Raw genomic sequence first — 26,640 nt, 5'->3', positions numbered from 1 at the left:
ATGCCCCCCTTCCCACCCCTTTCCCCCAAATCCCCACCCCTGCCCTGCCTCTTCTCCACCTCCTCCCCTGAGTGCGCCACGTCCCTGCTCCTTCCCCTCCCTCCCGGAAAGTCCTAAGCTCTGCCAAACAGCTGTTAAGTGGCAGGAGGTTGGGAAGTGCTGCGAGGGAGAGAGTGGGGATGTGGCATGCTCGCGGGGGGCGGGGGAAAGGAGGTGAGGAAGAGGGAGCTTGGCTGCCGGTGTGTTTGGAGCACCCGCTAATTTTTCCCCATAGGTGCTCCAGCCCTGGAGCACCCATGCAGTCAGCGTTTATGTTTTGGGGCCTCATTCCCCACACAAGAGAACACCTGGAAATGCCTGAGGAACAAAGACTAAACTGGGGGAAGTGCTGGTCTTGGGTTAAAGGGATTTCTAGCCTGTATATGGAAACTTGGTGGACTGCTTGTATCATCAGTCAGGGTGAGATATTGCTGATTCAAATCCTATTAGAATATTAGGCTTAGTTTGCATTTTTGTTTAATTTCCTAGGTAACCAGCTTTGATCTGTTTGTTATCACTTATAATCACTTAAAATCTGTCTTTCTGTAGTTAGTAAACTTGTTTTATCTTAACCAGTGTGGTTTTGAGTGAAGTATCTGGGAAAATCTCAGCTCAGTTAACAAGGGCTGGTATGCATTGACCTCTCCACATCAAGGGACAAGTGAACTGGGTAATAAATTCATACCGATCGGGTTTTTGACCAGAGCAGGACAGTACAGTTCTGGGGTCCTAGGCTGGGAAGTGGGGGGTATTTTGGCTGTAGCCTCTCTATTGTTGGTTCATGCAGTGGCTGGCTAGAGCCTACATGTAACTGCAGCTGGGTGTAGTCCTGCCTGTGTGAATGCTGGTGGAAGTGTAGGACCAGGAGCAGTCTACAGCTTGTCACAGCAACACAGTGTGAGAGGAAATCCAGGCTGGTGAATCAGAGGTCTCAGTGGTATCACTGTTCCAGGTTGCACCCCGGGGGGGGAAGACGACGCGGGGGACTCATCACACGTACAATGCTCTTTGATGTGGGCCTTGCTGAGATTGAGCAAGCATCGTGTGTTGGGATTGCTCTCCCACATGACAGACCTATGTTTAAACCCTAGTGAGGACACCACCGAGGGAAACAAACTACTACAACGAACACTTCTCTAACATGAAGGGTACTACTAACTAGATCAGGGGTAGGCAAACTATGGCCCGCGAGCCACATCCGGCCAGTCAAACCATTTAATCCGGACTCAGCTCCCGCCGGGGAGTGGGGTGGTGGGTTTGCCCTGTTCCGGCGCTCCAGCCAGGGAGTGGGGTCGGGGGCTTGCCCTGCTCTCAGTAAGCAGCTGGCATGACCCAGCCTCCAGCTCCTACATAGTACACAGAGGGGTGGCCAGGCGGCTCTGTGCGGCGCCCCGTCTGTAGGCGCCGCCCCCACAGCGCCTATTGGCCAGGAATTGCGGCCAATGGGAGCTGCAGGGGTGGTACCTGCAGTCGGGGCAGCGTGCAGAGCTGCCTGGCCACGCCTTGGAGCCGGAGGGGGACATACTTCCGGGAGCTGCTTACAGTAAGTGCCGCCCAGAGCCTGCACTCAAGCCCCCACCGTGCCTCAATCCCCTGCCACAGCCCTGATCCCAATCCTGCCTTCCAAACCCCTCAATCCCAGCCCAGAGCCCCGCTTGTATCCCAAGCCCCTCATCCTCAGCCCCACCCCAGAACCTGCACCCCTAGCCAGAGCCCTCCCCCATCAGCCTGCCCCATCCCTGATCCCACTCCTGCCCTCTGAACCCCTTGGTCCCAGCCTGAAGCCCCCTCCTGGCACCTCAAACCCCTCATCCCCAGTCCCACCCGAGCCCTCATCCGCCCCCACACTCCAACCTGGAGCCCCCTCCCACACCCTGCACTCATTTCTGACCCCACCCCAGAGCCCGCACCCCCTCCCACCTCCCTACTCCCAATTTCATGTGCATCCTGCAAAGGAAAGACGATTATATTTAGATATGATAAGTATCAATGCTATTTTCTTCACTGTTCTTGTTCGAAGGAGGAATTGTTCCTGGACCATTTCATTGCTGCTAGCAGTAAGCAGAAGCATTTTTACCCTCCCTAGGGAGAGGGGGTTGGCCCTAAGCCTCATCAAACCAGTTTCATGCTGTGTTAACAGAGTGGTGCTTTAACTCTTGGGGTGCTAGGTCAAATTCTCAAGAGGCCCAAGAGCCCAGCAGCGAGAGAAGGTTTGGAAATGTCCAAGGAGAGCTTCAGCAAAAGTTAGCAGAGGCCTTTCCACTGCAATGACCTCCCAAGACCTTGAGCACCATCTCCTGGCCATTCTTGGATTCAGGGTTAATTTAAGTGTCTTCGATTTGCTTGGATTCAGGGTTAATTTAAGGGTCTTCGATTTGCTTCTGACTTAAAATCCGCAGGGACAGACAGCCTGAGCATGTGCGTGCCTGAGGGAGAGATTCAGAGGTAGGAGCACATCACTACACACTGTGCAGCATTTCAGCGACATCATCATCCGTCACCCACAAACTCATGCTGCAGAATGTCTGCTTCTCTGGGCCTTTGCTCTCAGCAAGGAAAATGGCACCTTGGCCATTTGCTCACATCCTTCAAGTTGAAATAGGGGCATCAAGCAAGGTGATTGGCAAGGAAAGCTTGGACTATTTAACAACAGTCTCAGGCTAGTGGTTGCAAGGAACCAGCTCAGGATGCTGTTGAAAAGCCAGGATCTGTTCATCTTCTGCTCTTGTGTGGCTCTGGGCAGTATGATTACATGGGTATAGCTCACCGTGGGGGCTCTGCCCATGAGGATCACTGTTCAGCATGTAAATGGTGCAGTGGCAGAGTTCAACCTTCTGGCATGAGGAAAAGGAAGATAAATGCTACTACTTCCCTCTGAGCTGCAGGAACCCCGCATCCATCTACTCGCACTTCGTAATGGGTTCAGCAAACCATTAATTATCAGATTATATTTTAGGAAACTGCAGATAAGAATGCTTTGTGAAATTTATTCTTAAAGGGGCCATTACACAGCAATGAAGGTTTTGCATTGTGCTGGCACAGACAGCGAGCTTTATGCAAGGTATCTGAAAGCGTTTCACAAAGCCATGTATTGTGTGCTGCAGGGGAATGGCTGTGTACAATTCTGGCAACCATTATGTGCTCAAAGAGAAATATTTGCATGAGCGCCAATTCATCAGTAATAGTATTAAACGCCTGAGAAATGATGGACCACAGCACTCAGATTAGCTGCTTCTCTCTTCAAACACTGCAGCTTCAGCTGCACTAGAGGAGGCAGGGAGATCTTGCGGCTTTGTCATCTTACAAAGAGGCTACAAGCTGTAGCTGTCCAGCTGTGGGTCTGACCCTACTACTTAGTGTAGGGCATGAACTGTTCTGATAGCCTTGGAAGTGATTTGGCCAGGATTAGGCTCTGCCTACACAAGGCATTGCTAACCCTTGCTGGAGACAGGTTAACGGAGCCAGCTGCAGATATTAGGGGCTATCGGAGGCTAGTGTTTTTTGACTTTGGGTTAGAGCTTCCTGTATACCATTTTAAAAGTTGTGCAATGCTGAGGGGGATGCAAGATGTGGGATGGATGGACAGCCAGCTTTCCCAGGAGGACTCGGCCTGAGAAAGGCAAGGGCCACTTGCTGAAATCCTACAAGGCTCCAAGTAGTCCCCAAGTTAGCAAGATTGGTGCTTAACGGTCCTGACTAAAGGAGAGAATGAGGCTGGGCCATTCCCACCTGCTTAGCAGCCACTTTCTGAATAACAGACAGCTAATTAGATATGCTACATCTGCTGAGAGAGGTAACCCAACATCCTGTAACTATGCACAATGGTTTGTCCCACACGTGCTTGATCCTGAGACCCTACAGCTGCCAGCCCCAGACACCTTATTTTCATTCCCATGACTAAGCTTTAGATTTCCCTTTGTCAGGTTAAGACAGACACTTAGGGCAATGCCCCTGAAACTTCAGCTTGAGCAGAGATCCAAGGGGAGGGCCCAGCTGCAGCCAAATTTTCTATGGGTATGTCTGGGCGTCAGAGCTCAAGCCCAATCATGTACATGGTTGTTCTTAGTGCTGTAGAGTGAACCCTGTGACCTTGAGCCTGTAGACCCAGGCTCTAAGACTTGCTGCCAGGGGTTTAAAATGCAGTATAGACACATCAGAGGCCTCAAGAGCAGTGTAGCATGTGAGAGGGGGCAAGAGAAGAAATGAAGCAGTGTACCAGAAGCTGCCTTATCCACACAGATCTATGCTCTCGCAAATATCGTGTGTGTCCATGTACAGCCTTTATACTCTCTGATTTCTCCATAAGCATCTGTCACCAGCACCCCAACATAGCTGAGAGCAGCGCTTAGTCTGGTTCTTGATTATTGAACGGGCAGCCCCTAACTCTTTCTATGACTGAATGAAATTCCCTCCATCTCCCTCTTCTGCTCCCCACACATGCTTGTGCAGAGCCTTTGCTTAGCTGTGCTCCATCTCTCTTTTCCTATTACTCAAACCTGGGCTGGAAGGGACATGTGGCCCGCTCCCTCAGAACCAAAAGCTGCTGCCCACCGCCCCTGCTAGGGAAGGACGCCATCCTGGATCCATGACTTCCAAGCAGGGTGAGTACTGCCAATCTCTCACATTCTCACATGTGCTGGGCCTGCAGTGTGTGTCACTTCTTTTGCCAGTCTCATATATCCCAGTTTTTTTCACTGCCAGAGCAGCACACCTCGGTACGTACAGCCGATAAGCCAGCTTGGTGGTTTCCCCTCCAAGTGCTCTCAGCCATGCCTCACTTAGCCTCTTCACAAATCAGAGTTACTTTGTCATCAAACAAGTCCTCCATAGTCACTGCCACTAGCTCCGAGCCAGCTTGGTTAGTTTGGGGATCTGGCAATGTCACAAAGAGTTGGGAGTCAGCAAGCTGGGCTTCGTCCAAGGTGATCATCTGCTCAGCTGCTTCTCCTTGCTCCGATGTCTGAATCACCTGAATGAGAGAGTCAAGGAGATACTTAGAGCATGCTTTCCTCTAAATTGCTCCAACGTCTGCATCATTCATTCTCGGCCCAAGCTCTAATGATAACATTTACTTTCACGCCAGAGGACTGCAATTACAATACGCATGAGCCTAATGGGAAACTCCAAGCTGCACGCACCAGTGATGAAAAAGAGAAGTCAGGCAAGCAATTTTAATATTTCTCTTCACAAAGCTGCTATAATTTAGCACCATATGCAGTCTTGGATCATAAAGATTCTATGATAACACACGAGTGGAACACCATCCCAGGGAATCTCACACACCGGGCTCCCACATCCAAAGAGTTATTCTCTACTGATAGCGTCAATATTAAAAAAAAAAGGAGTACTTGTGGTACCTTAGAGACTAACCAATTTATTTGAGCATGAGCTTTCGTGAGCTACAGCTCACTTCATCGGATGCATGCCGTGGAAACTGCAGCAGGCTTTATTTATACACAGAGAATATGAAACAATACCTCCTCCCACCCCACTGTCCTGCTGGTAATAGCTTATCTAAAGTGATCATCAGGTGGGCCATTTCCAGCACAAATCCAGGTTTTCTCACCCTCCACCCCCCCCCACAAATTCACTCTCCTGCTGGTGATAGCCCATCCAAAGTGACAACTCTTTACACAATGTGCATGATAATAAAGTTGGGCCATTTCCTGCACAAATCCAGGTTCTCTCACCCCCTCACCCCCCTCCCAAAAACCACACACACAAACTCACTCTCCTGCTGGTAATAGCTCATCCAAAGTGACCATTCTCCCTACAATGTGCATAATTAAGGTGGGCCATTTCCAGCACAAATCCAGGTTTTCTCACATCCTCCCCACCCCCATACACACACAAACTCACTCTCCTGCTGGTAATACCTCATCCAAACTGACCACTCTCCAAGTTTAAATCCAAGTTAAACCAGAACATCTGGGGGGGGGGGGGGGAGGAGGGTAGGAAAAAACAAGAGGAAATAGGCTACCTTGCATAATGACTTAGCCACTCCCAGTCTCTATTTAAGCCTAAATTAATAGTATCCAATTTGCAAATGAATTCCAATTCAGCAGTTTCTCGCTGGAGTCTGGATTTGAAGTTTTTTTGTTTTAAGATAGCGACCTTCATGTCTGTGATTGCGTGACCAGAGAGATTGAAGTGTTCTCCGACTGGTTTATGAATGTTATAATTCTTGACATCTGATTTGTGTCCATTTATTCTTTTACGTAGAGACTGTCCAGTTTGACCAATGTACATGGCAGAGGGGCATTGCTGGCACATGATGGCATATATCACATTGGTGGATGTGCAGGTATACGAGCCTCTGATAGTGTGGCTGATGTTGTTAGGCCCTGTGATGGTGTCCCCTGAATAGATATGTGGGCACAATTGGCAACGGGCTTTGTTGCAAGGATAAGTTCCTGGGTTAGTGGTTCTGTTGTGTGGTATGTGGTTGTTGGTGAGTATTTGCTTCAGGTTGTGGGGCTGTCTGTAGGCAAGGACTGGCCTGTCTCCCAAGATTTGTGAGAGTGTTGGGTCATCCTTTAGGATAGGTTGTAGATCCTTAATAATGCGTTGGAGGGGTTTTAGTTGGGGGCTGAAGGTGACGGCTAGTGGCGTTCTGTTATTTTCTTTGTTAGGCCTGTCCTGTAGTAGGTAACTTCTGGGAACTCTTCTGGCTCTATCAATCTGTTTCTTTACTTCCGCAGATGGGTATTGTAGTTGTAAGAAAGCTTGACAGAGATCTTGTAGGTGTTTGTCTCTGTCTGAGGGGTTGGAGCAAATGCGGTTGTATCGCAGAGCTTGGCTGTAGACGATGGATCATGTGGTGTGGTCAGGGTGAAAGCTGGAGGCATGCAGGTAGGAATAGCGGTCAGTAGGTTTCCGGTATAGGGTGGTGTTTATGTGACCATTGTTTATTAGCACTGTAGTGTCCAGGAAGTGGATCTCTTGTGTGGACTGGACCAGGCTGAGGTTGGTGGTGGGATGGAAATTGTTGAAATCATGGTGGAATTCCTCAAGGGCTTCTTTTCCATGGGTCCAGATGATGAAGATGTCATCAATATAGCGCAAGTAGAGTAGGGGCTTTAGGGGACGAGAGCTGAGGAAGTGTTGTTCTAAATCAGCCATAAAAATGTTGGCATACTGTGGGGCCATGCGGGTACCCATAGCAGTGCCGCTGATCTGAAGGTATACATTGTCCCCAAATGTGAAATAGTTATGGGTAAGCACAAAGTCACAAAGTTCAGCCACCAGGTTAGCCGTGACATTATCGGGGATAGTGTTCTTGACGGCTTGTAGTCCATCTTTGTGTGGAATGTTGGTGTAGAGGGCTTCTACATCCATAGTGGCCAGGATGGTGTTATCAGGAAGATCACCGATGGATTGAAGTTTCCTTAGGAAGTCAGTGGTGTCTCGAAGGTAGCTGGGAGTGCTGGTAGCGTAGGGCCTGAGGAGGGAGTCTACATAGCCAGACAATCCTGCTGTCAGGGTGCCAATGCCTGAGATGATGGGGCGCCCAGGATTTCCAGGTTTATGGATCTTGGGTAGTAGATAGAATATCCCAGGTCGGGGTTCCAGGGGTGTGTCTGTGCGGATTTGATCTTGTGCTTTTTCAGGGAGTTTCTTGAGCAAATGCTGTAGTTGCTTTTGGTAACTCTCAGTGGGATCATAGGGTAATGGCTTGTAGAAACTCGTGTTGGAGAGCTGCCGAGCAGCCTCTTGTTCATATTCCGACCTATTCATGATGACAACAGCACCTCCTTTGTCAGCCTTTTTGATTATGATGTCAGAGTTGTTTCTGAGGCTGTGGATGGCATTGTGTTCTGCATGGCTGAGGTTATGGGGCAAGTGATGCTGCTTTTCCACAATTTCAGCCCGTGCACGTCGGCGGAAGCACTCTATGTAGAAGTCCAGTCTGCTGTTTCGACCTTCAGGAGGAGTCCACCTAGCATCCCTCTTTCTGTAGTGTTGGTAGGGAGGTCTCTGCGGATTAGTATGTTGTTCAGAGGTATTTTGGAAATATTCCTTGAGTCGGAGACGTCGAAAATAGGATTCTACGTCACCACAGAACTGTATCATGTTCGTGGGGATGGAGGGGCAGAAGGAAAGGCCCCGAGATAGAACAGCTGGTTCTGCTGGGCTGAGATTATAGTTGGATAGGTTAACAATATTGCTAGGTGGGTTGAGGGAACCATTGCTGTGGCCCCTTGTAGCATATAGTAGTTTAGAAAGTTTAGTGTCCTTTTTCTTTTGTAGAGAAGCAAAGTGTGCGTTGTAAATGGCTTGTCTAGTTTTAGTAAAATCCAGCCACGAGGAAGTTTGTGTGGAAGGTTGGTTTTTTATGAGAGTATCCATTTTTGAGAGCTCATTCTTAATCTTTCCTTGCAACAAAGCCCGTTGCCAATTGTGCCCACATATCTATTCAGGGGACACCATCACAGGGCCTAACAACATCAGCCACACTATCAGAGGCTCATATACCTGCACATCCACCAATGTGATATATGCCATCATGTGCCAGCAATGCCCCTCTGCCATGTACATTGGTCAAACTGGACAGTCTCTACGTAAAAGAATAAATGGACACAAATCAGATGTCAAGAATTATAACATTCATAAACCAGTCGGAGAACACTTCAATCTCTCTGGTCACGCAATCACAGACATGAAGGTCGCTATCTTAAAACAAAAAAACTTCAAATCCAGACTCCAGCGAGAAACTGCTGAATTGGAATTCATTTGCAAATTGGATACTATTAATTTAGGCTTAAATAGAGACTGGGAGTGGCTAAGTCATTATGCAAGGTAGCCTATTTCCTCTTGTTTTTTCCTACCCCCCCCCCCCCAGATGTTCTGGTTTAACTTGGATTTAAACTTGGAGAGTGGTCAGTTTGGATGAGGTATTACCAGCAGGAGAGTGAGTTTGTGTGTGTATGGGGGTGGGGAGGATGTGAGAAAACCTGGATTTGTGCTGGAAATGGCCCACCTTAATTATGCACATTGTAGGGAGAATGGTCACTTTGGATGAGCTATTACCAGCAGGAGAGTGAGTTTGTGTGTGTGGTTTTTGGGAGGGGGGTGAGGGGGTGAGAGAACCTGGATTTGTGCAGGAAATGGCCCAACTTTATTATCATGCACATTGTGTAAAGAGTTGTCACTTTGGATGGGCTATCACCAGCAGGAGAGTGAATTTGTGGGGGGGGGTGGAGGGTGAGAAAACCTGGATTTGTGCTGGAAATGGCCCACCTGATGATCACTTTAGATAAGCTATTACCAGCAGGACAGTGGGGTGGGAGGAGGTATTGTTTCATATTCTCTGTGTATAAATAAAGCCTGCTGCAGTTTCCACGGCATGCATCCGATGAAGTGAGCTGTAGCTCACGAAAGCTCATGCTCAAATAAATTGGTTAGTCTCTAAGGTGCCACAAGTACTCCTTTTCTTTTTGCGAATACAGACTGACACGGCTGTTACTCTCAAACCTGTCAATATTAAAGGGACAGTATGGGGTTCCAGGCCTAATTTGGCCTTCTACAAAATAGTTATAATCTAATGGGGAATGTCATCTGGATTCCAACAGACTCTTCCTTTGAGTAATCAGTCTGCTCCACACATCTCGCCAACACCTCTGTCTGAGTTCCCCGAGAGCATGGGTGAGAATGGGAGTCTGGGTCTGTGGAATGGAAAGCGTGGAGGTAAAGGGCTGTTCATGATGGGGAACCAATTCAGTTTGAACAAAGCCTCAGCACTTCCTGCTTACCCAAACCCTGACTGATGTTAAAGTATTAACATACTGACAGGGCTCCCTCCTTCCTCCCCACCAAACCAGTCACACCCCTGTGTTTTGCATACCAGAGCCCAGGGAGCTCCAAGCAGCCTAAGGACCTATCAGACATGGGGCTCACTGGAGTCACGCTTTTTTGCAGGGGAGCTGTGGAGCAGGAGTGGAAGTAGGGGAGCTGGGGATGCCCACCAATGCAGAGAATAATGGGGGTGGGAGGAGGCAGGGGAGGAAGGAGAGGGATGGACCCCTCAACCCTTAGTAGGGGAAGCTGAAGTGGATGGGAACCTGGGAGGCAGTGACCAGGAGATGGTCGAGTTCAGGATCCTGACACAGGGAAGAAAGGAGAGCAGCAGAATACGGACCCTGGACTTCAGAAAAGCAGACTTTGACTCCCTCAGGGAACTGATGGGCAGGATCCCCTGGGAGAATAACAGGAGGGGGAAAGGAGTCCAGGAGAGCTGGCTGTATTTTAAAGAAGCCATATTGAGGTTACAGGGACAAACCATCCCGATGTGTCAAAAGAATAGTAAATATGGCAGGCGACCAGCTTGGCTTAACAGTGAAATCCTTGCTGATCTTGAACACAGAAAAAGATTACAAGAAGTGGAAGATTGGACAAATGACCAGGGAAGAGTATAAAGATATTGCTCGGGGATGCAGGAGTGAAATTAGGAAGGCCAAATCACACCTGAAGTTGCAGCTAGTAAGAGATGTTAAGAGTAACAAGAAGGGTTTCTTCAGGTATGTTAGCAACAAGAAGAAAGTCAAGGAAAGTGTGGGCCCTTGATGAATGAGGGAGGCAACCTAGTGACATAGGATGTGGAAAAAGCTAATGTATTCAATGCTTTTTTTGCCTCTGTCTTCATGAACAAGGTCAGCTCCCAGACTGCTGCGCTGGGCAACACAGCATGGGGAGTAGGTGACCAGCCCTCTGTGGAGAAAGAAGTGGTTCGGGACTATTTAGAAAAGCTGGATGAGCACAAGTCCATGGGGCTGGATGCGCTGCATCCGAGGGTGCTGAGGGAGTTGGCGGATGTGATTGCAGAGCCATTGGCCATTACCTTTGAAAACTCATGGCGATCGGGGGAAGTCCCGGACGACTGGAAAAAGGCTAATGTAGTGCCCATCTTTAAAAAAGGGAAGGAGGAGGATCCTGGGAACTACAAGCCAGTCAGCCTCACCTCAATCCCTGGAAAAATCATGGAGCAGGTCCTCAAGGAATCAATCCTGAAGCACTTAGAGGAGAGGAAAGTCATCAGGAACAGTCAGCATGGATTCACCAAGGGCAAGTCATGCCTGACTAATCTAATTGCCTTCTATGACGAGATAATTGGCTCTGTGGATGAGGGGAAAGCGGTGGACATGTTGTTCCTTGACTTTAGCAAAGCTTTTGACACGGTCTCCCACAGTATTCTTACCAGCAAGTTAAAGAAGTATGGGCTGGATGAATGGATTATAAGGTGGATAGAAAGCTGGCTAGATTGTCAGGCTCAACGGGTAGTGATCAATGGCTCCATGTTTAGTTGGCAGCCAGTATCAAGTGGAGTGCCCCAGGGGTCGGTCCTGGGGCTGGTTTTGTTCAATATCTTCATAAATGATCTGGAGGATGGTGTGGATTGCACTCTCAGCAAGTTTTCAGATGACCCTAAACTGGGAGGAGAGGTAGATACGCTGGCGGGTAGGGATAGGATACAGAGGGACCTAGACAAACTGGGGGATTGGGCCAAAGGAAATCTGATGAGGTTCAACAAGGACAAGCGCAGAGTCCTGCACTTAGGATGGAAGAATCCCATGCACCGCTACAAACTAAGGACCGAATGGCTCGGCAGCTGTTCTGCAGAAAAGGACCTAGGGGTGACAGTGGATGAGAAGCTGGATATGAGTCAACAGTGCGCCCTTGTTGCCAAGAAGGCCAATGGCATTTTGGGATGTATATGTAGGGGCATTGCCAGCAGATTGAGGGACGTGATCGTTCCCCTGTATTCGACATTGGTGAGGCTACATCTGGAGTACTGTGTCCAGTTTTGGGTCCCACACTACAAGAAGGATGTGGAAAAATTGGAAAGAGTCCAGCGGAGGACAACAAAAATGATTAGGGGACTGGAACACATGACTTCTGAGGAGAGGCTGAGGGAACTGGGATTGTTTAGTCTGCGGAAGAGAAGAATGAGGTGGGATTTGATAGCTGCTTTCAACTACCTGAAAGGGGGTTCCAAAGAGGATGGATCTAGACTGTTCTCAGTGGTAGCAGATGACAGAACAAGGAGTAATGGTCTCAAATTGCAGTGGGGGAGGTTTAGGTTGGATATTGGGAAAAACTTTTTCACTAGAAGGATGGTGAAACACTGGAATGCGTTATCTAGGGAGGTGGTGGAATCTCCTTCCTTAGATATTTTTAAGGTCAGGCTTGACAAAGCCCTGGCTGGGATGATTTAATTGGGGATTGATCCTGCTTTGAGCAGGGGGTTGGACTAGATGACCTCCCGAGGTCCCTTCGAACCCTGATATTCTATGATTCTATCAACAGAGGCATTTCAACTTTGGGAGCTTATTCCAGCCTCCCCTACATGAGGTTTGCCTGGCACTCATGGTGCCTGCCAGTGACTGGAGGAATCAAGTTACCTGCACAAGCTGGGCAGTGGTGGCCTGGCATTCCGTGAACGTCACCTTTGGGTGCTCAGCGCTGTAATGACTCTGCAGCTGCTCCCGAGTAGTGAAAAGCTCCCCACACAGCCCACAAGTGAAGGTGCTCTCTATCTGCTTAAAGTGCTCTGTGGTGATATGGTGCTGCAGGGCCCCCGGGAAGCGGAAGGAGGCCATGCAGTACAAGCAGCGAAATGGCTGGGTCCCTGTGTAAGAGACATGGAGAAAGCATCACTCTGAGTGGAACATACTGGAAGAGCAGAGAGCCAGGGCTGGGGTAGGCATGGGAGGAAGGAGTGTGATGCTGGAGACAATGAGGAGCAGTGTGTGAGAGGCTCTGCAATGAGCCGCACAGTGGTGTGTGCAGGGGTGGGACACTGAATACGATGGTGAGGGATCCTGCCTGCACTTTGTGATGCACTATGGCGTGGATTGTTGTGGGGGTTTGGTTTTATCTTGCCCATCTGCCTCTCACCCATAGCTCTCTCCACCCCCCTTCTGCATCACAGCCTCCATCCCTCTCTTCCCTGCATTGATTCAATTGCCTCTTCCTGTTACCCTCACCCCTCTACAGCTCCCACCAGCTCCCGCCTTCTCTTCCCATCTCCTTCCACCAGTTCAAATCCAGATCCTATATCCACACTCCCCTTCTCACCTCGGGAGATATTTGCCCCAAACTTGGACCTCCCTCCATCCCCCAACCTCTCTACCTGCCAACCCCATCCCTGCCACCACCTCCACCCCTCATACCCATCTCTCGCCTTCCCCCTTCTCTTGCTGTCTCTGGAACACCCACTCCATCTCCACCAAGATCTCAGCCATCCACGACCTCTTTTTACCTCGCTCTCTCCAGCTCCTGGCTCTCACACAGACCTGGATCCCTTCAACTTGATACTGCCTCTACAGCTGCCCTCTTTCTCTCATACTCCTTGCCCTGTATCAGACTGTGGTGGGGCTGTTGGGCTTCTTCTCTCCCATTACTACTGCTGCCAACCTCTCCCTCCTCACTCCTTCTCCTCATTTGAGCAGTCCTGCATCTGACCCTTCTCTCCTCTCCCCTGCCACGCTGCTGTCATCCATGATCCACCAGCCTTCCTCTCCAATCTCAACTCATACATTCATAGAACATAGGGCCAGAAGGGACCACTGTGATCAGGTAGTCTGACCTGCACAACACGGGCCATAGGACTGCCCTGAATTAATTCCTGTTTGAACTAGAGCAGATCACTTAGAAAAAACTTCCAATTTTGATTTAAAAAGACCATTGCAAGATCTGCCCTCACAACGCTCAGCCCCAGCTCACCCCCAACATCTGCTTCCTCCACTTCTGCTCCAGCGTGTCTTGGGCCAAATTTCTGGAACCAAAGTGACTTCCTCCACTACATATTTGTTCTCTCCTCCGTCAATTCCGCCATCTTCCTAGCTAAACACATTCCTTCTCCAACCTAACTGAACACCATGTCCTCTATCCCAGCCGCGTTTTCTGTCACCTTTGACTCATTCCTCCCTCCTTGTCCTGCTTCCACTTCTGTTTCTACATGGGAACTTGCTGATTTCTTCCATGAGAAAATTGACAAAATATGACAGTGACCTTCCCCCTCCCCTCAGCTTGCCTTCCCTTCCCGCCTCCCCACCTACAACATTCTCCTCCTCTGCTCACAGACACAGAAGTTTCTCATCTGCTCTCCTCCTCCAACCCCTTGACTTGCCCCACTGACTCCATCCCATTTCCTGATCTCCCTCACACCCTCCCTTATTCTTCTCCTTAAACTCTCATTCTCCTCTCTCATTCCCCTCACAAGACAAACATGCTTTAGTTTCTCCCATCTTAAAAACACACCCTTGACCCCACCTACCTCACAAACTAGTGCCCCATCTCCCTCCTTGCTCTCTACAATCACTGTATGGAACTGGAAAAGTGGAACTCCATTCCAGAACCTCTCCACAGTAGCTTCCTCCCCTTCAGCTCTACTGAAACTGCTCTCATCAAAGTCTCCAGTGTCCCCCTTTTAGCCAAATCTCAGAACCAGTCCTCTATCCTCATCCTCCCTGACCTGCCAGTCACCTCTGTGACCACTGACCATGCTATTCTTCTTGAAATCATCTTCTCCCTTGGCTTCCCTGACTGTCCTCTCCTGGTTCTCCTTGTACTTCTCTAATTCCTCCTTCAGCATGTCCTAGGAGGATCCTCCTCATACCCCACCCCAGCTGTCTTGTGGTGCTATCACAAGGCTCTGTCTTTATCCCCTTCTCCTCTCCCTTTACAACTCATCTGTGATAATCTCATCTGCAAACACAAATTCAACTACCATCTCTATGTTGAGGGCTCACAGATCTACTTCGCTACTCCAGACCGGTCTCCTTCTGTCCTAACTAAAATCTTGGCCTGCCTCTCTTACATCCCCTTATGGATGTCTAGCCATTAACTGAGGCTCAAACAGAGCTCTTAATCTCCCCAGCCCTCCAAACCTTTCCCCTACCTCCTTTCTTGATTACTGTGGACAACTATCCAACCAAGCTTGTCACACAGGCCCATAACTTGGGCATCATCTGTGACTTGGAATGTACTCTAGGGCCTCACATCCAAGCTATGTCTAAATCTTGCAGATTCTTCTTCCATCACATCCTTAAGATACGGCCTTTCCTATCCATCCACACAGCTACATCTCTCCTCCGGGCTCTCATCTCATGTCTTGATTACTGCAAGATGCTTCTCTCTTGGGCCTTGACAAAGGCAACCTTGCCTCACTCCTATCCATTCAGAACGCTGCTGCAAGGATCATTCTCTTAGCTCGCTGCACAGACCATGACATCCCCCCTGCCTTTTGCGTCCCTCCACGGGCTCCCTCTTCTCTAGCGTACCATACATAAGCTATTTGTATTCACTTTCGAGACTCTTCACAGCCTATCCCCACTCTACCTATCATCTCTCATTCACTATTGAGATGTTGACTCCCACCTCTAATTGGCTCGTGATGCCAGCCTCCATCACCCACTTGTTAAATTTTCAAACAAGAACCTTTGTGCTTTCTCCTACACTGCCCCTCATGTCTGGGAGGCGCTCCCCATAAACACCAACAAAGCCACTTCATTAGCCTTCTTCACATCCCTCCTTCAAACTCTCCTTTGCCATGATGCCTACAAAAGACAACAGTTAGGCTGCTGGTGAGCTGAGTCCGCTGGTGCTGACCAGTAGTGTCTGACTGTTTCCTTGTACTCCCCCTTCTGTTCAGTAGCCATCTGTTGTCTTATATTTAGATTGCAAGCGCTCTGGGGCAAGGGCTATTTGTTCTGGGTTTGTACAGTACCTAGCACAATGGGGGCCTGGTCCATGACACAGGTTCCCTAGGTGCTATGGGAATACAAATAACAATAAAAAAAGACCTGAGTGCCTGCACTTGACATGGACCTGCAGCAGACCCAGCGTGGGGAAAAGCTCATTACACTTCTCACACTCATGGAACTTCACATCTGAAAAGAAGAGCATGGGGAGAGGTGTGGGCTCAAAGTTCCTTCCAAATCAGACAGTCACTGTGGACCAGGGCTCCCGACCTAGACAGTCGCCATTTCTCAAGGGGCCATGGCAGCAAGAGCCCATCTCACTACAGTAACAAGAAGCATCTTAGGAGAGATGACTTAGCAAAGGGAAGTTGTTACAGAATGAGTTAATCACACAGAGGGCATGTCTACACTGCAATTAAACATCCACGGCTTGCCTGTGTCAGCTGACTTGGGCTCGGGCTGTGGAGCTGTTTAACTGTGGTGTAGATGTCCAGACCTGATCTGGAACCCAGGCTCTGGGACCCTCCCTGCTCATGAGGCCCTAGCTCCAGCCCAAGCCCGAATGTCTACCCTGCAATTAAACAGTCCCATAACCCGAGCCCTGCAAGGCTGAATTACCTAACACGGGCCAGCTGCGGGTGTTTAATTATAGTGTAGACATTCCTAGAGAGGGGACTCACTGGAGGAGACTGGTTTGATGGGATATAGTGAATTTTAGTGCTGTCTCAGGAGACTGCTGTGCACAATCCTGCCAGGTTAGGGCTGTTCATGCAGCTCACTTCGAACTCCACAGCACTGGCTCCCCAGAGCACACAGTGCTGGATTCTTACCTGCATGTTCTGCCTTGACGTGCTTCTTGTGAGCAGTAGTACTGGAGAAGGTTTTGTCACAGGAGCTGCACTGCAGTGAGGAGAACTTGGAAGAGCGGTGATTCTGAGCTGCAAAGACATCAGGGTGATGGGTCCGGTTGTGATACCATAACCCTGACAATTGCTGTAAAGACATAAAGCAAACCATGTTACAATGGCAAAGCTGTTCCACAGGGTAATGTGACAGCAACAGGCTGTGGTCATAAGGCCACATGGATACAGCAGCTGTGCGCCGTGGGAAGAGACACAGCAAATTGTACTGCTCATCTGATCTGATCCCAACCCACCCTGTGCCACTCAGTACAGTTGATACTTTGCTTGTGTTACTGTAACTCATTTACATCAGCAGTACAGCATCCTGAGTGGGGCTTAGAAAGCATGTGAGCTCTACTAACAAAATTCATCCCACAGCCTCTGAAAAGCCCAGCACTACTTGTTCTCTCCCATCCTCCTCACTACAGGCCCATTTGGCGCTAAATTTTCATACCTGCTGCTTCACTAGGGAGCCATTTGCAAAATGGGGAATTCTATTCTAACGGATCTTAGCAGCCAAGAAGGCTAGAAACTTTATATTGAAGCCAAAGCTCAGATTCTGGGGAGTCCAGGGCAGGAATTTATCTAGATCTTTGCAACTGGCACATTTTCAGAGCCTACAGATTTCTATTGTCCTTGTTTGTACGCCTCCCTTCTTTCTACTGGTCACAAGACTACTCCTGCTCTGAACAACGAGTCATCTTGTTCCTTTTGCAATGGAGGCATTGCCCTGTGTGAGTGTCTAATTGCACACTGTCAGTGAGTGGTTTCTCTGAAAAGCAACATGCAATGGGGTATGCTGGAGGGGTGGGATAACACGTGCATTAGGGTACTTGGGATGTTGGGGTAACATGTGCACTGAGCCCAGCCCACCTGATAGGCTTTGTCACAAATCTCACAGCTGAATGGCTTCCCTCCAACATGGGTCACCATGTGGCGCTCCAGGAGGGATGGAGCACTGAAGACTTTCCCACAGGTAGTGCAGGGATGGTACTCTCTGGAGTGGGCCTCATGAATGTGCTTGCGATGCTCCTGAAGGGTGGGGAAGCTCATCCGACATTTCTTACAATCATACGGATCCTCAATATCTGCTCCCACAAAGAGGTGGTGAAAAGCGGGGGGGGGGGGGAGAGGAGAGAGGAAGACAGACAGATCAAGAAGAAAAGAAATGAGAAGAGGCAGAAGAAAGAGGGGAGCAAGAGAGGAAAAGAAATGCTAGTTATTTCCAGGCAATAGCAAACATTTGAGTTTTAGGATCTTTGCAGGTAAGTACTATTCCCCTCTTTCTTCCCCCGTCACTTACAGTGATGAAGATTCCCAGTTGGTTCTTTGGAGCCCCACTTTCCCTTGGCCTGTGTTGTTAGACGGTGCTGTTGTTTCCTTGAGAAGATCCCACCCCTACCTCCACCATGTAAAGCTTAACAGCCTTTTCCTTTCCAGGAGGGAAAGTACCATCATGGAAGCACCAGTGAAAGACCAGACTGCAGTCCTTCATAGTGCCCATGAAGCTCCAGGACACCAGGACTGCCCCTTGCATTGCCTGGCAGAGCAAGGACTGCTGTGGTCTGGAACATCAAGCACTTGAACATGGCATCGCCCCTTCATCTCTGCCTCTCAGTCACATTCTGATGGCCATTTGTTTAAGGAGCTCCGACAGCTCTGTTCTGCCTTATGGGAAGGACTCTATTTGAGGCATGGCAGGGCTCAGATACTCACTGTGGAAGGTGCGCAGATGGATGGAGAGCCCATTAGCCTGCCTGAATCCTTTCCCACACTCCCTGCAGACATATGGCTTATCTCCGGTGTGAGTCCTCACATGACGAGACAGCTCAATGGACTGGGCGAATACTGCATCACAGTACTGGCAGGCATACATCTTCCCTGCAGTGAGAGCCAAGATCAGAGGCTGGAACTTCTCCAGCTGGCCCTGACAAGGGGGACAGGATTTCTGGACATCATAAGCTCACTTCTCAGGAAAGGAGGCCGGAGGTTACGGAACACAAAAGCTCTCATGTGAGCAAGGTGTCGGTTCCAAGACAAACTTCCAGACAAAAGCAGTCCTTCCCAAAGACGCTGGCATCAGAACCACAAAACCTTGTGTGCAAAAGGTGAGCTCTCTCTGACTATAAACACAGACAATATCATACATGCAGCTACAATGCAGACCATTTAACTACTAGCTGTTCTATAGACACAGTTTTATTATTGTAAAACATCTATGCTATGCCACAAGTTTGCCATGTGCTTTACAAACATAGCAACACGTTCTCTGCTCAGAGGAGCTTACAAGCTTCCACGACACAAGGAAACACACCCAAGGCAGCAGTCTGTCAGGGATGGTCTAGAAAATACTTAGTCCTGCCATGAATGCAGGGGACTGGATTAGATGACTGCTCGAGGTCCCTTCCAGTCCTATGATTCTATGATTCTGTGAGGGAGGATGTAGGAAGCATTGATGAGTAGAGTGAGGTGGAATATTTCTACTGAAACATTTTCCAGTCTAACGTGCAATTTCCTTGAAATTTAAATGTTTTGGAAAAACAGTTTGATTTTTATATTTTTCAGTGACAAAAATTAAAATGAAGCAAAATTTTTTCATTTAATTTAATTTTTCAAAACCTTCCAAAAATGGGTTTTGATTTTGGGGGTTCCCCTCACCTTCTCCCCATTTCCTACTTTTTGTACCTTTTTTCCAGAAGGGAAAAAGAGGAAGGAAGCTTTTTGTTTGTTTTTTTTAAAAAGAGAGACAGAGAAAAAAGGAATATATATATATATTTTTTTTAAAAAGCAGGAACTTTTTCAGTTTTCGAAAACCAAAATGGAAACGTGTTGTGTTTGGATTTGTTATCAAAATGTACCATGGGAAAATCTATTGCAGAGAAGAGGGGAAGGCAGGCTGCTTTCATAGATGAGGCCAGAAGAGATAACTATACTAGTCTGACCTCCTGCAAAGCATGGGCCATAGAACTTCCATGAATTCAATCGTGTTTGAAACAGTGAGATTGGAGGCAGAGAGGGCATCAGGCAGGCAAGGACAGCAGGGCTGTTCCAGGCAGAGATGGAAGTGCTTAGAAGGTATAAAGCTCAGAAAAGGAGGAAGAGACAAAAGGGGAAGAGAGGGGCAGAGGCCTGGGACAAGAATGGGGGCGGGGGGGGGGGGTGCAGTGGAGGAGGAGAAAGAGACAGGGACTAGGTGGGGACAACAGTATGTGCTGCCTTCCAGGCAAGGTCTTGGAGCTTGTATGGGAGACTGTAGAAGTCAGAATGCCAACCCAGGGATTCCAGGAGTGGGTACTGAGGTCAGAGGAGTTTCACAGCTGTGGCTGGGACAAACTAGAGAAGCAGGACAGCCAGCAATAATCAAGGCAAGAGATGACCCAGGTGGGGATTGGGGTTTCAGCAGTGGGGATGGAGAGGAAAGGGCAGGTTTACCAGACAGGGAGAAGCATTGATTCAGCGAAGGACTCAATGTAGGGCTGAGGGGAGGAGTCAATAGACACTGGAGCTGTGGGCCCAGAAGACAGGAAGGGCAGTGGACACAGAGAACAAAGGCAGAGAGAGGGAACACAGGAAGGTCTGTTTCAGAGACAGAGTGAGATGGCAGCTGGGCAGTGACAGGGTGATGTTAGAGGCAGCTGGAGCTGGGGAATGATCTGCATCAACTGCTAATGTGAGTAACTGAAACCATTGTCAGCAGATAAGGTTAGAGAAAGGCAGGCAGTCAGGGAGACAGGCACCAGCCAAGGACAAAAGCAGAGGAGCCATTACCAGGGAGGCTGAGGGAACAACCCACCAGCAAGGCAGGAGCAGTAGAGGTAGCCAGGCGTGGATGGATGAAGCCATGACCCCTCACATATGTAAATACTAATATCCCATTCTGCAGCCAGGGCACCTATAGTGCGGCCCTGTGCTTTAACTGCCAGGCCATGCTCCTCCTCTAAGCATACACAAAGGCACACAGGCCCTGGGGCACAACAGGGACACAATGGCTCCAGCAGGCTCACCCTCAGAGTGCTTCTTCTTCGTGTGATAGGCCAGGGCGGAGGCCTGCGTAAAGGTCATGAGGCAGTGCTTGCACATGAAGGGGCGGTCTCCGGTGTGCAGCCGCAGATGGTTCTTCAGGGTGGAGTTGGCCGCAAACTTGGCACCACACTCTTCACAGGAGAAGGGCTTCTCGTCAAAGTGCTCCGTTAGCTTATGGTACTGCATTCCTGGGGGTAGGAGACCAAGGGCAGCAGTTAATGCCCGGCACAAAGGTATTTTGTACAAAAGCAATACCCCATCCCAGCCGTGACACCAGGTGACTGCCTAACTTCACATCCAAGGAGCTGATTTTCTTAGCAGCCAGCAGTCCCAAACTGCTTCCCTAGCTGCCACTTGCTGATAAGAGGAAAGAATGACATGGCAGTGAACTTCTTCTGCCCATAGAGCAGTGTTACCCCATCCACCACGCTGAGAGCAGGGAGGCTTGGGGTAAGGGGAAAAAGAACCCAGAGCACTGAGAAGCTTTGGCCCTTTTCTTACCACCAGCTGAAGAACTGAACAGGCCATCTTGCAGTGCAATTATTTCTGGAGGCCTTTTAAATTGCCAGCAGCCCCACTTTTCCGACATAAGCTTCATGCAATGGTGGAAAAAACAATCACGCAAGAAGCTGGGGCAATCAGCAGGGCAGGTGAAATGAATTGAACTGCATTTCCCTCTCCACAGTGCAGTTCAGAGCTTCTCAATCTCCCCTAGAGTCCCCAGTGCATAAGTGAGGGAAGGGGCTCTGATTTCAGGCTATCTAATGTGTTGTCGTTATGGCCATTACCCTGGTATCTAAGCACCTCTTCCCCGGCTGCTTGTGGAATCTCTCCCAGGTCTAATCCTACCTGAGGCATGAGCAAATTCTCTTCCACAGATGTCACATGTCACTGGGAGCCGCTTCTTCTTCTTTTTGGCTGTCCCTGCAGCTCCAGGCCCTCCGTGGGCTTCCAGCTGATGCTTTTCCAGCTCCTTCTTGGAGGTCTTGATCTCACTGCACTCTTTACACTGCACTTGTTTCCCCTTGGCCACACGACACCGCTTTATGTGCACCTTCAGACGGCAGTAGAAATGGAAGCTCTTATCACAGGCCTTGCAGACAAAGTTCTTCTTGGAGGGAGCTTTCTCTTGGGGCTCCTTCTGCTCCTTGGCGCTTGCACCCCCAGCCTTCTCCTCCTCCTTGTCCATAGCTTCAATCTGGGATTCACTGTTCACCTTCCATTTCCTGATTCCAGCCTTCTCCCCACTTCCCTCGGTCAGGAACCCTGTGTGCACAACTCCCATTTCAGTGCTTACTGACAATTCCAGGTTCTGGCCTTCCTCACCCCATGCCTACTAAGAGGTGTGAATGGATGCCTGAATGTGTACAGAACATGGTCACATCCGAATGGCAGCACTTCACATTCACTTTGTGAAGGTCGCAATGACAATATCAGGTGCAAGGAAGTGGAGCATCAGGCCTGAATTTCTCTGTCAAAAATGCCAATATCTACAGAGGGTTGGATAAAGCGACAGAGCACCTGGGCAGAATTTCAAAAGAACTCAGCTCTCATTTCAGCACCAATGAGAATAACCAGAGCTGCAGGGAACTCAGCACTTCTGAAACTGCCTCCTACTCACATGAGTGAAATTACTGTGTGGGTAAAGATTTGCAGGTTTGAGGCCTTTGTTATGATGGCACCCTAGAGGCACCAGAGATAAGGCAGCATTGAATTTTCCATTTAAAGTGAATACAGATCCCTTAATTGAACAGGGTAAGTCCCAGGAATCCCTCTCCATCATAGCCTGTTTCTAAGAGGACACACTAACACTCTGGGGTGCTTCATGCTCTTCTGGGAAGACCGCTACTGGATTTAAAATCACTCATTAGTGCCCCCTTTTCAGAGGTTCTAACAATTTTTCAAGCCCCAGTAACAGCACAATCCCAAAAGACACAAACTGGAAAATGTACACCAGACTCCAGCCTACAGGAACCCCCCCCCCCCCCCGTGGTAATCAGTGTGGGGGAGGCAATACAAATATAAACAGTTATTTGGCTTCTTCATTATAGGTAGAATTCTGCAAATCTGTGGCCATGGAAACTAGTGCAGAATTCAGCCCTTGCCACAGCACGGTTCTCAGGAACTCCAGGCTGCATTTTTGAAAGTATGTTTCTAACTTTTGTGGTTATGGAGTGAGCCTTGCAAATGTAAACTGAGTGTAACCAATGCAGTGTTGTCACCCTGAGTTTGTAGGCAGCCTGAAAAACAGCTGAGGGATGTTAAATACCCATGTATTTTAATGCATCATTAACTCTGAAACCTAAAGATGTCACTCTGTGGCATACTGAAAATGTAGAGAGTGTAAAATAAACTCTAAGATGAGCCTCCAGTTCACCCTCCCTTGCCAAGACAGCACCATCAATATCTCACCTCTTCCATTTCAGCCCCACTAAAGTTCCACTCTACTCCCCTCCCACAGACCAAATCTACTCCCCTGACACCAGCACAGGAAGCTTTTCCCACTCACAGCATTGAGGCTCCCTGTAGCCTTCAGCACCTTAAATCATCTTAAATAGGTTTTTGTGATTAGACAATACACACTCTTTTGGATATGCTACAGAGAACATTCTCTAAGATATGAGCAGCAAGGAACTTGGGACTTAAGATGTTCCCAGGCCCTGGCTGACTGATACGGCATCCTGGGTGAAAATCCTGACCCTACTGAAGTCAGTGGGAGTTTTGCCATTGACTTCACTGTGACCAGGATTTCACCCCCTGAATTGAACTTGCCATTGAGCTGCAATACTTATTATAGTACATAAACTACCCAAAGAATGCACAGGATGTGTATATGAGGCAGGTGCGTAAGGAAGACTCTTAGAACCCACCTCCTGTAATCTAGGTCACTGCTTGTAAGACACCAGCAGTTGAATGTATATAGACAAGCACTCAATGAAGAAGAAATGATTACTCAAATTAGAGGAACTGTAGTTCCTCAAGACTGGTTGTTCAAATATATTCCTTAACCTGCCCTTCTTCCTGCTACTGCGAGGTCTGATTAAGCCTGGACTCTGTATTGGTGAAGGAACTGAGGGGCAGGTGGGGTCACCCTGCCCTTTTGCCCTTGGTTGGGAGCACCTGGACACTTAGTCCCCCAACAGCCACCTTTGGCCAACAGGTGCTGAATTTGATTGCACCAAACACTGGAATAGATGTGAACAACACATCTCAAAGAACCACCATTGCTGTAAGCTAAGCAGGAAACCCCCCTGTTTTCTGAGGTGCTCTGAGCAACCCCACACCCAGATACCTCAACAATGATTACAGGATAGACCAACCAGAACGAGCATCAGATCTTGGTGCTTCCACCATTGAGTAAAGCTGGTTGCTGCCAGACATATTTCTAGTATCAGAACACTGCTCAAAGAAGCAACAGAAGCTGCGTGTGCTCTAGCAGAACACACTGTCACTCTCACTGGTGGGTCTATGTGGGCTAAGAATAAGTAGAAATCCAGTTAGGAAGTCTCTGTGTTGAAATGGCCTGACCTTTCATCTGCATAAGCTATGAACAGACTGGGGAATACCCTCAATGCCTTAGTTTTATCAGTGTAAAAGGAGCACTCTGCGAACAGCTAGGGTGTGATACTTAGGTTTGCCTTTGTTTGAATGTGGTTTTGGGGAAAACACAGGTCATGTATAACCTGGTTTAGGCGGAAGTCAGAAACTATGTTCGGTATAAATTTTGGATGATGTCTTGAGGACACCCTGTCATTATTAAAAATCATATGTGGGGGCCCTGTCATTAGTACTTTTATCATCCTTACCTTCTGATGTTATTGCTACTAGAACATCTGTTCTGGTAGAAAGATGAAACAGGAAACATATAGCTGGTGGCTCAGAAGGTGGGCCCATAACCCTGCCAGTATAATAATTAGATCCCTAGCATGGGAAAGTTTTCTGTATGGAGGCTATACCCTCATACGGCCTTTTAGGAACACCTAGTCACCGTAGGGTCTGAAAAGGTGGAATACCCCTGAACTGTAGGGTGGAAAGGTGAGATGGTTGCTAGGTGGACTCTCAGAGAGCTTATCAATGACAGTAGGACTGCAGGATGCCTGGTATCAGAAGCAGAGATGGCAATAACTGGCATTATTGTGTCGAGATAGTGAATCTTTCACACTTGGCAGAGTAAGTCTCAGAGTCCTTTCTACTGTGGAGGAGAACATTTTGTATCTCAGCTGAAGAGATTCTCTGTGCTGAAGTATGCCAACCAGTATCCATGCTATGACAGACAGGGAATGTGAATCTGGATGGAGGATCTGTCCATCTGTTTGAGATATCATATCTGTATTGGAGTTTGGACGGGTCTGAGAATCAGAACAGCCTCAGCCATGCTGGCACTACCATGATCATTCTGGCTGTATGCAGCCTGCTCACTTTGAATCAATGGAACTAGAGGGTAAGCATACGTACAATAGGGCCAAATTAAGAATACACTGGGAAAAACAGCCTGAATGTTCAAACAACCACTAAACTGCATAGTCCTTGTGCTATAGGGTTGTAATATCACTACAGACTTGTGCTGGACAATACCGTTTTCTTAGGTCAACCTATGAGATGGCTAATATATTTACAATATGAACACAGAAACGTACATGGATCCAGTATCATGTGAACAGCCAGGGCTGAGATAGCTCCACATGAAAGTAAACCAGTGAACATGCAATGCAGCTAACAAACAGCCTGAGTGTTTCCTGAGCAAAAGCCTAGCCTATGAAATCACATATAAAGGCAGTGGGTGAATCACTGAAGTTAGAGATGGTCGACACCTATTAAGCCAACCAATCCATGTCCCTGCTAATGTAGGAATGACCTTGCAGTACATTTCCTAGTACTAGGGGACATGCATGAATCCACTAGGATCCCAAGCACACCTTTAGTGAATGCCCCATTCTAATAGTACAATACAGGGGTTGGGCAGGCAACAATTCCATGCTGTGATCTCACATTAAACCACACACAGCTCCAATTACCAGAGACTGGTGTAAGCGAACTGGAGTGGTACCTGCAGGTTTCTTACCCACATGCCCCAGCTCCTGCATCACTGGTTGTAGGCCTGGGAAAGACTCATGAACAGTGCATAACAGCTGACAGATCTTGATGGCAGGTACAGACTTCTCCTGTGCAGCGCTCAGAGCTGCTTTCAAGGAGGCCTCTGAACTCTCCTTCTGAGAAGAAATACTCAGTAGCTAAAGAAACACAAGAGAGAAGAAGTAGTCACATGGCAGACTATGTTTTTTTCATTCCTGTAATTGCTTTAGCTTGGTTTAGACCCCTGTATGAGAAACAGAAGAACATGCCTTTCGCCACAGAGCTCAGAACATAAGAACAGTCATACTGGGTCAGACCAATGGTCCATCTAGCCCAGTAACTCATTTCTGACAGCAGCAAGCGCCAGATACTTCAGAGGGAATGAACAAGCCAGGCCAATTTTGAGTGATCCATCCAGTCATCCAGTCCCAGCTTCGGGAAACTGAAAATTTGGGGATGCACAGAGCATGGGGTTGCATCCCTGACCATCTTGGCTAATAGCCATCAATAGACCTATCATGCATGAACTTCTGTAATTCTTTTTTGAACCCAGTTATACTTTTGGCCTTCATAACATCATCTCCAGGCAACAAGTTCTACAGCATGACAGTGAGTTGTGTGAAGAAGTACCTTCTCTTGTTTGTTTTAAACCTGCTGCCTATTCATTTCATTCAGTGACCCTAAGTTGTGTTATGTGAAGGGGTAAAGAATACGTGAAATAACAACCCTTTCTCCAGACCATTCATGATTTTATAGACTTCTATCAGATCCCTCAGTCGTCTCTTTTCTAAAATGAGCAGTCCCAGTCTTTTTAATCTTTCCTCCTATGGAAGCTGTTCCGCACCCCTCATCGTTTTCATAGCCCTTCTCTGCTTTTCCAATTCTAATTTATCTTTTTTGAG

General features: G+C 48.3%; 1 protein-coding gene across 3 annotated transcripts in view; it reads right to left on the bottom strand.

Moving 5' to 3' along the window:
- Positions 1 to 3,006: 3,006 nt before the first annotated feature.
- Positions 3,007 to 26,640, bottom strand: part of ZBTB40 (zinc finger and BTB domain containing 40) — a 78,866-nt gene continuing 55,232 nt past the window's right edge. Inside the window, exons 10-18 of one of the 3 annotated variants that reach the window (XM_084651953.1) lie at positions 25,728 to 25,896; positions 21,515 to 21,931; positions 20,647 to 20,853; positions 18,359 to 18,523; positions 17,516 to 17,730; positions 16,571 to 16,733; positions 15,843 to 15,929; positions 12,438 to 12,664; positions 3,007 to 5,008 (exon numbers count right to left, since the gene is read on the bottom strand). In XM_084651953.1, coding sequence (XP_084508079.1) covers positions 4,814 to 5,008; positions 12,438 to 12,664; positions 15,843 to 15,929; positions 16,571 to 16,733; positions 17,516 to 17,730; positions 18,359 to 18,523; positions 20,647 to 20,853; positions 21,515 to 21,931; positions 25,728 to 25,896 — 1,845 coding nt within the window. In that variant the 3' untranslated portion in view covers positions 3,007 to 4,813. The remainder of the gene's footprint in view (positions 5,009 to 12,437; positions 12,665 to 15,842; positions 15,930 to 16,570; positions 16,734 to 17,515; positions 17,731 to 18,358; positions 18,524 to 20,646; positions 20,854 to 21,514; positions 21,932 to 25,727; positions 25,897 to 26,640) is intronic. The other 2 variants (XM_084651954.1, XM_084651955.1) reach the window with 2 other exon arrangements.

The sequence above is a fragment of the Lepidochelys olivacea genome (genome assembly GCF_965140295.1).
Source record: "Lepidochelys olivacea isolate rLepOli2 genome assembly, chromosome: 18".
NCBI classification, from domain to species: domain Eukaryota; kingdom Metazoa; phylum Chordata; order Testudines; family Cheloniidae; genus Lepidochelys; species Lepidochelys olivacea.
The sequence above is the reverse complement of the archived record's forward strand: the minus strand, read 5'-3'. Positions and strand labels throughout refer to the sequence as shown.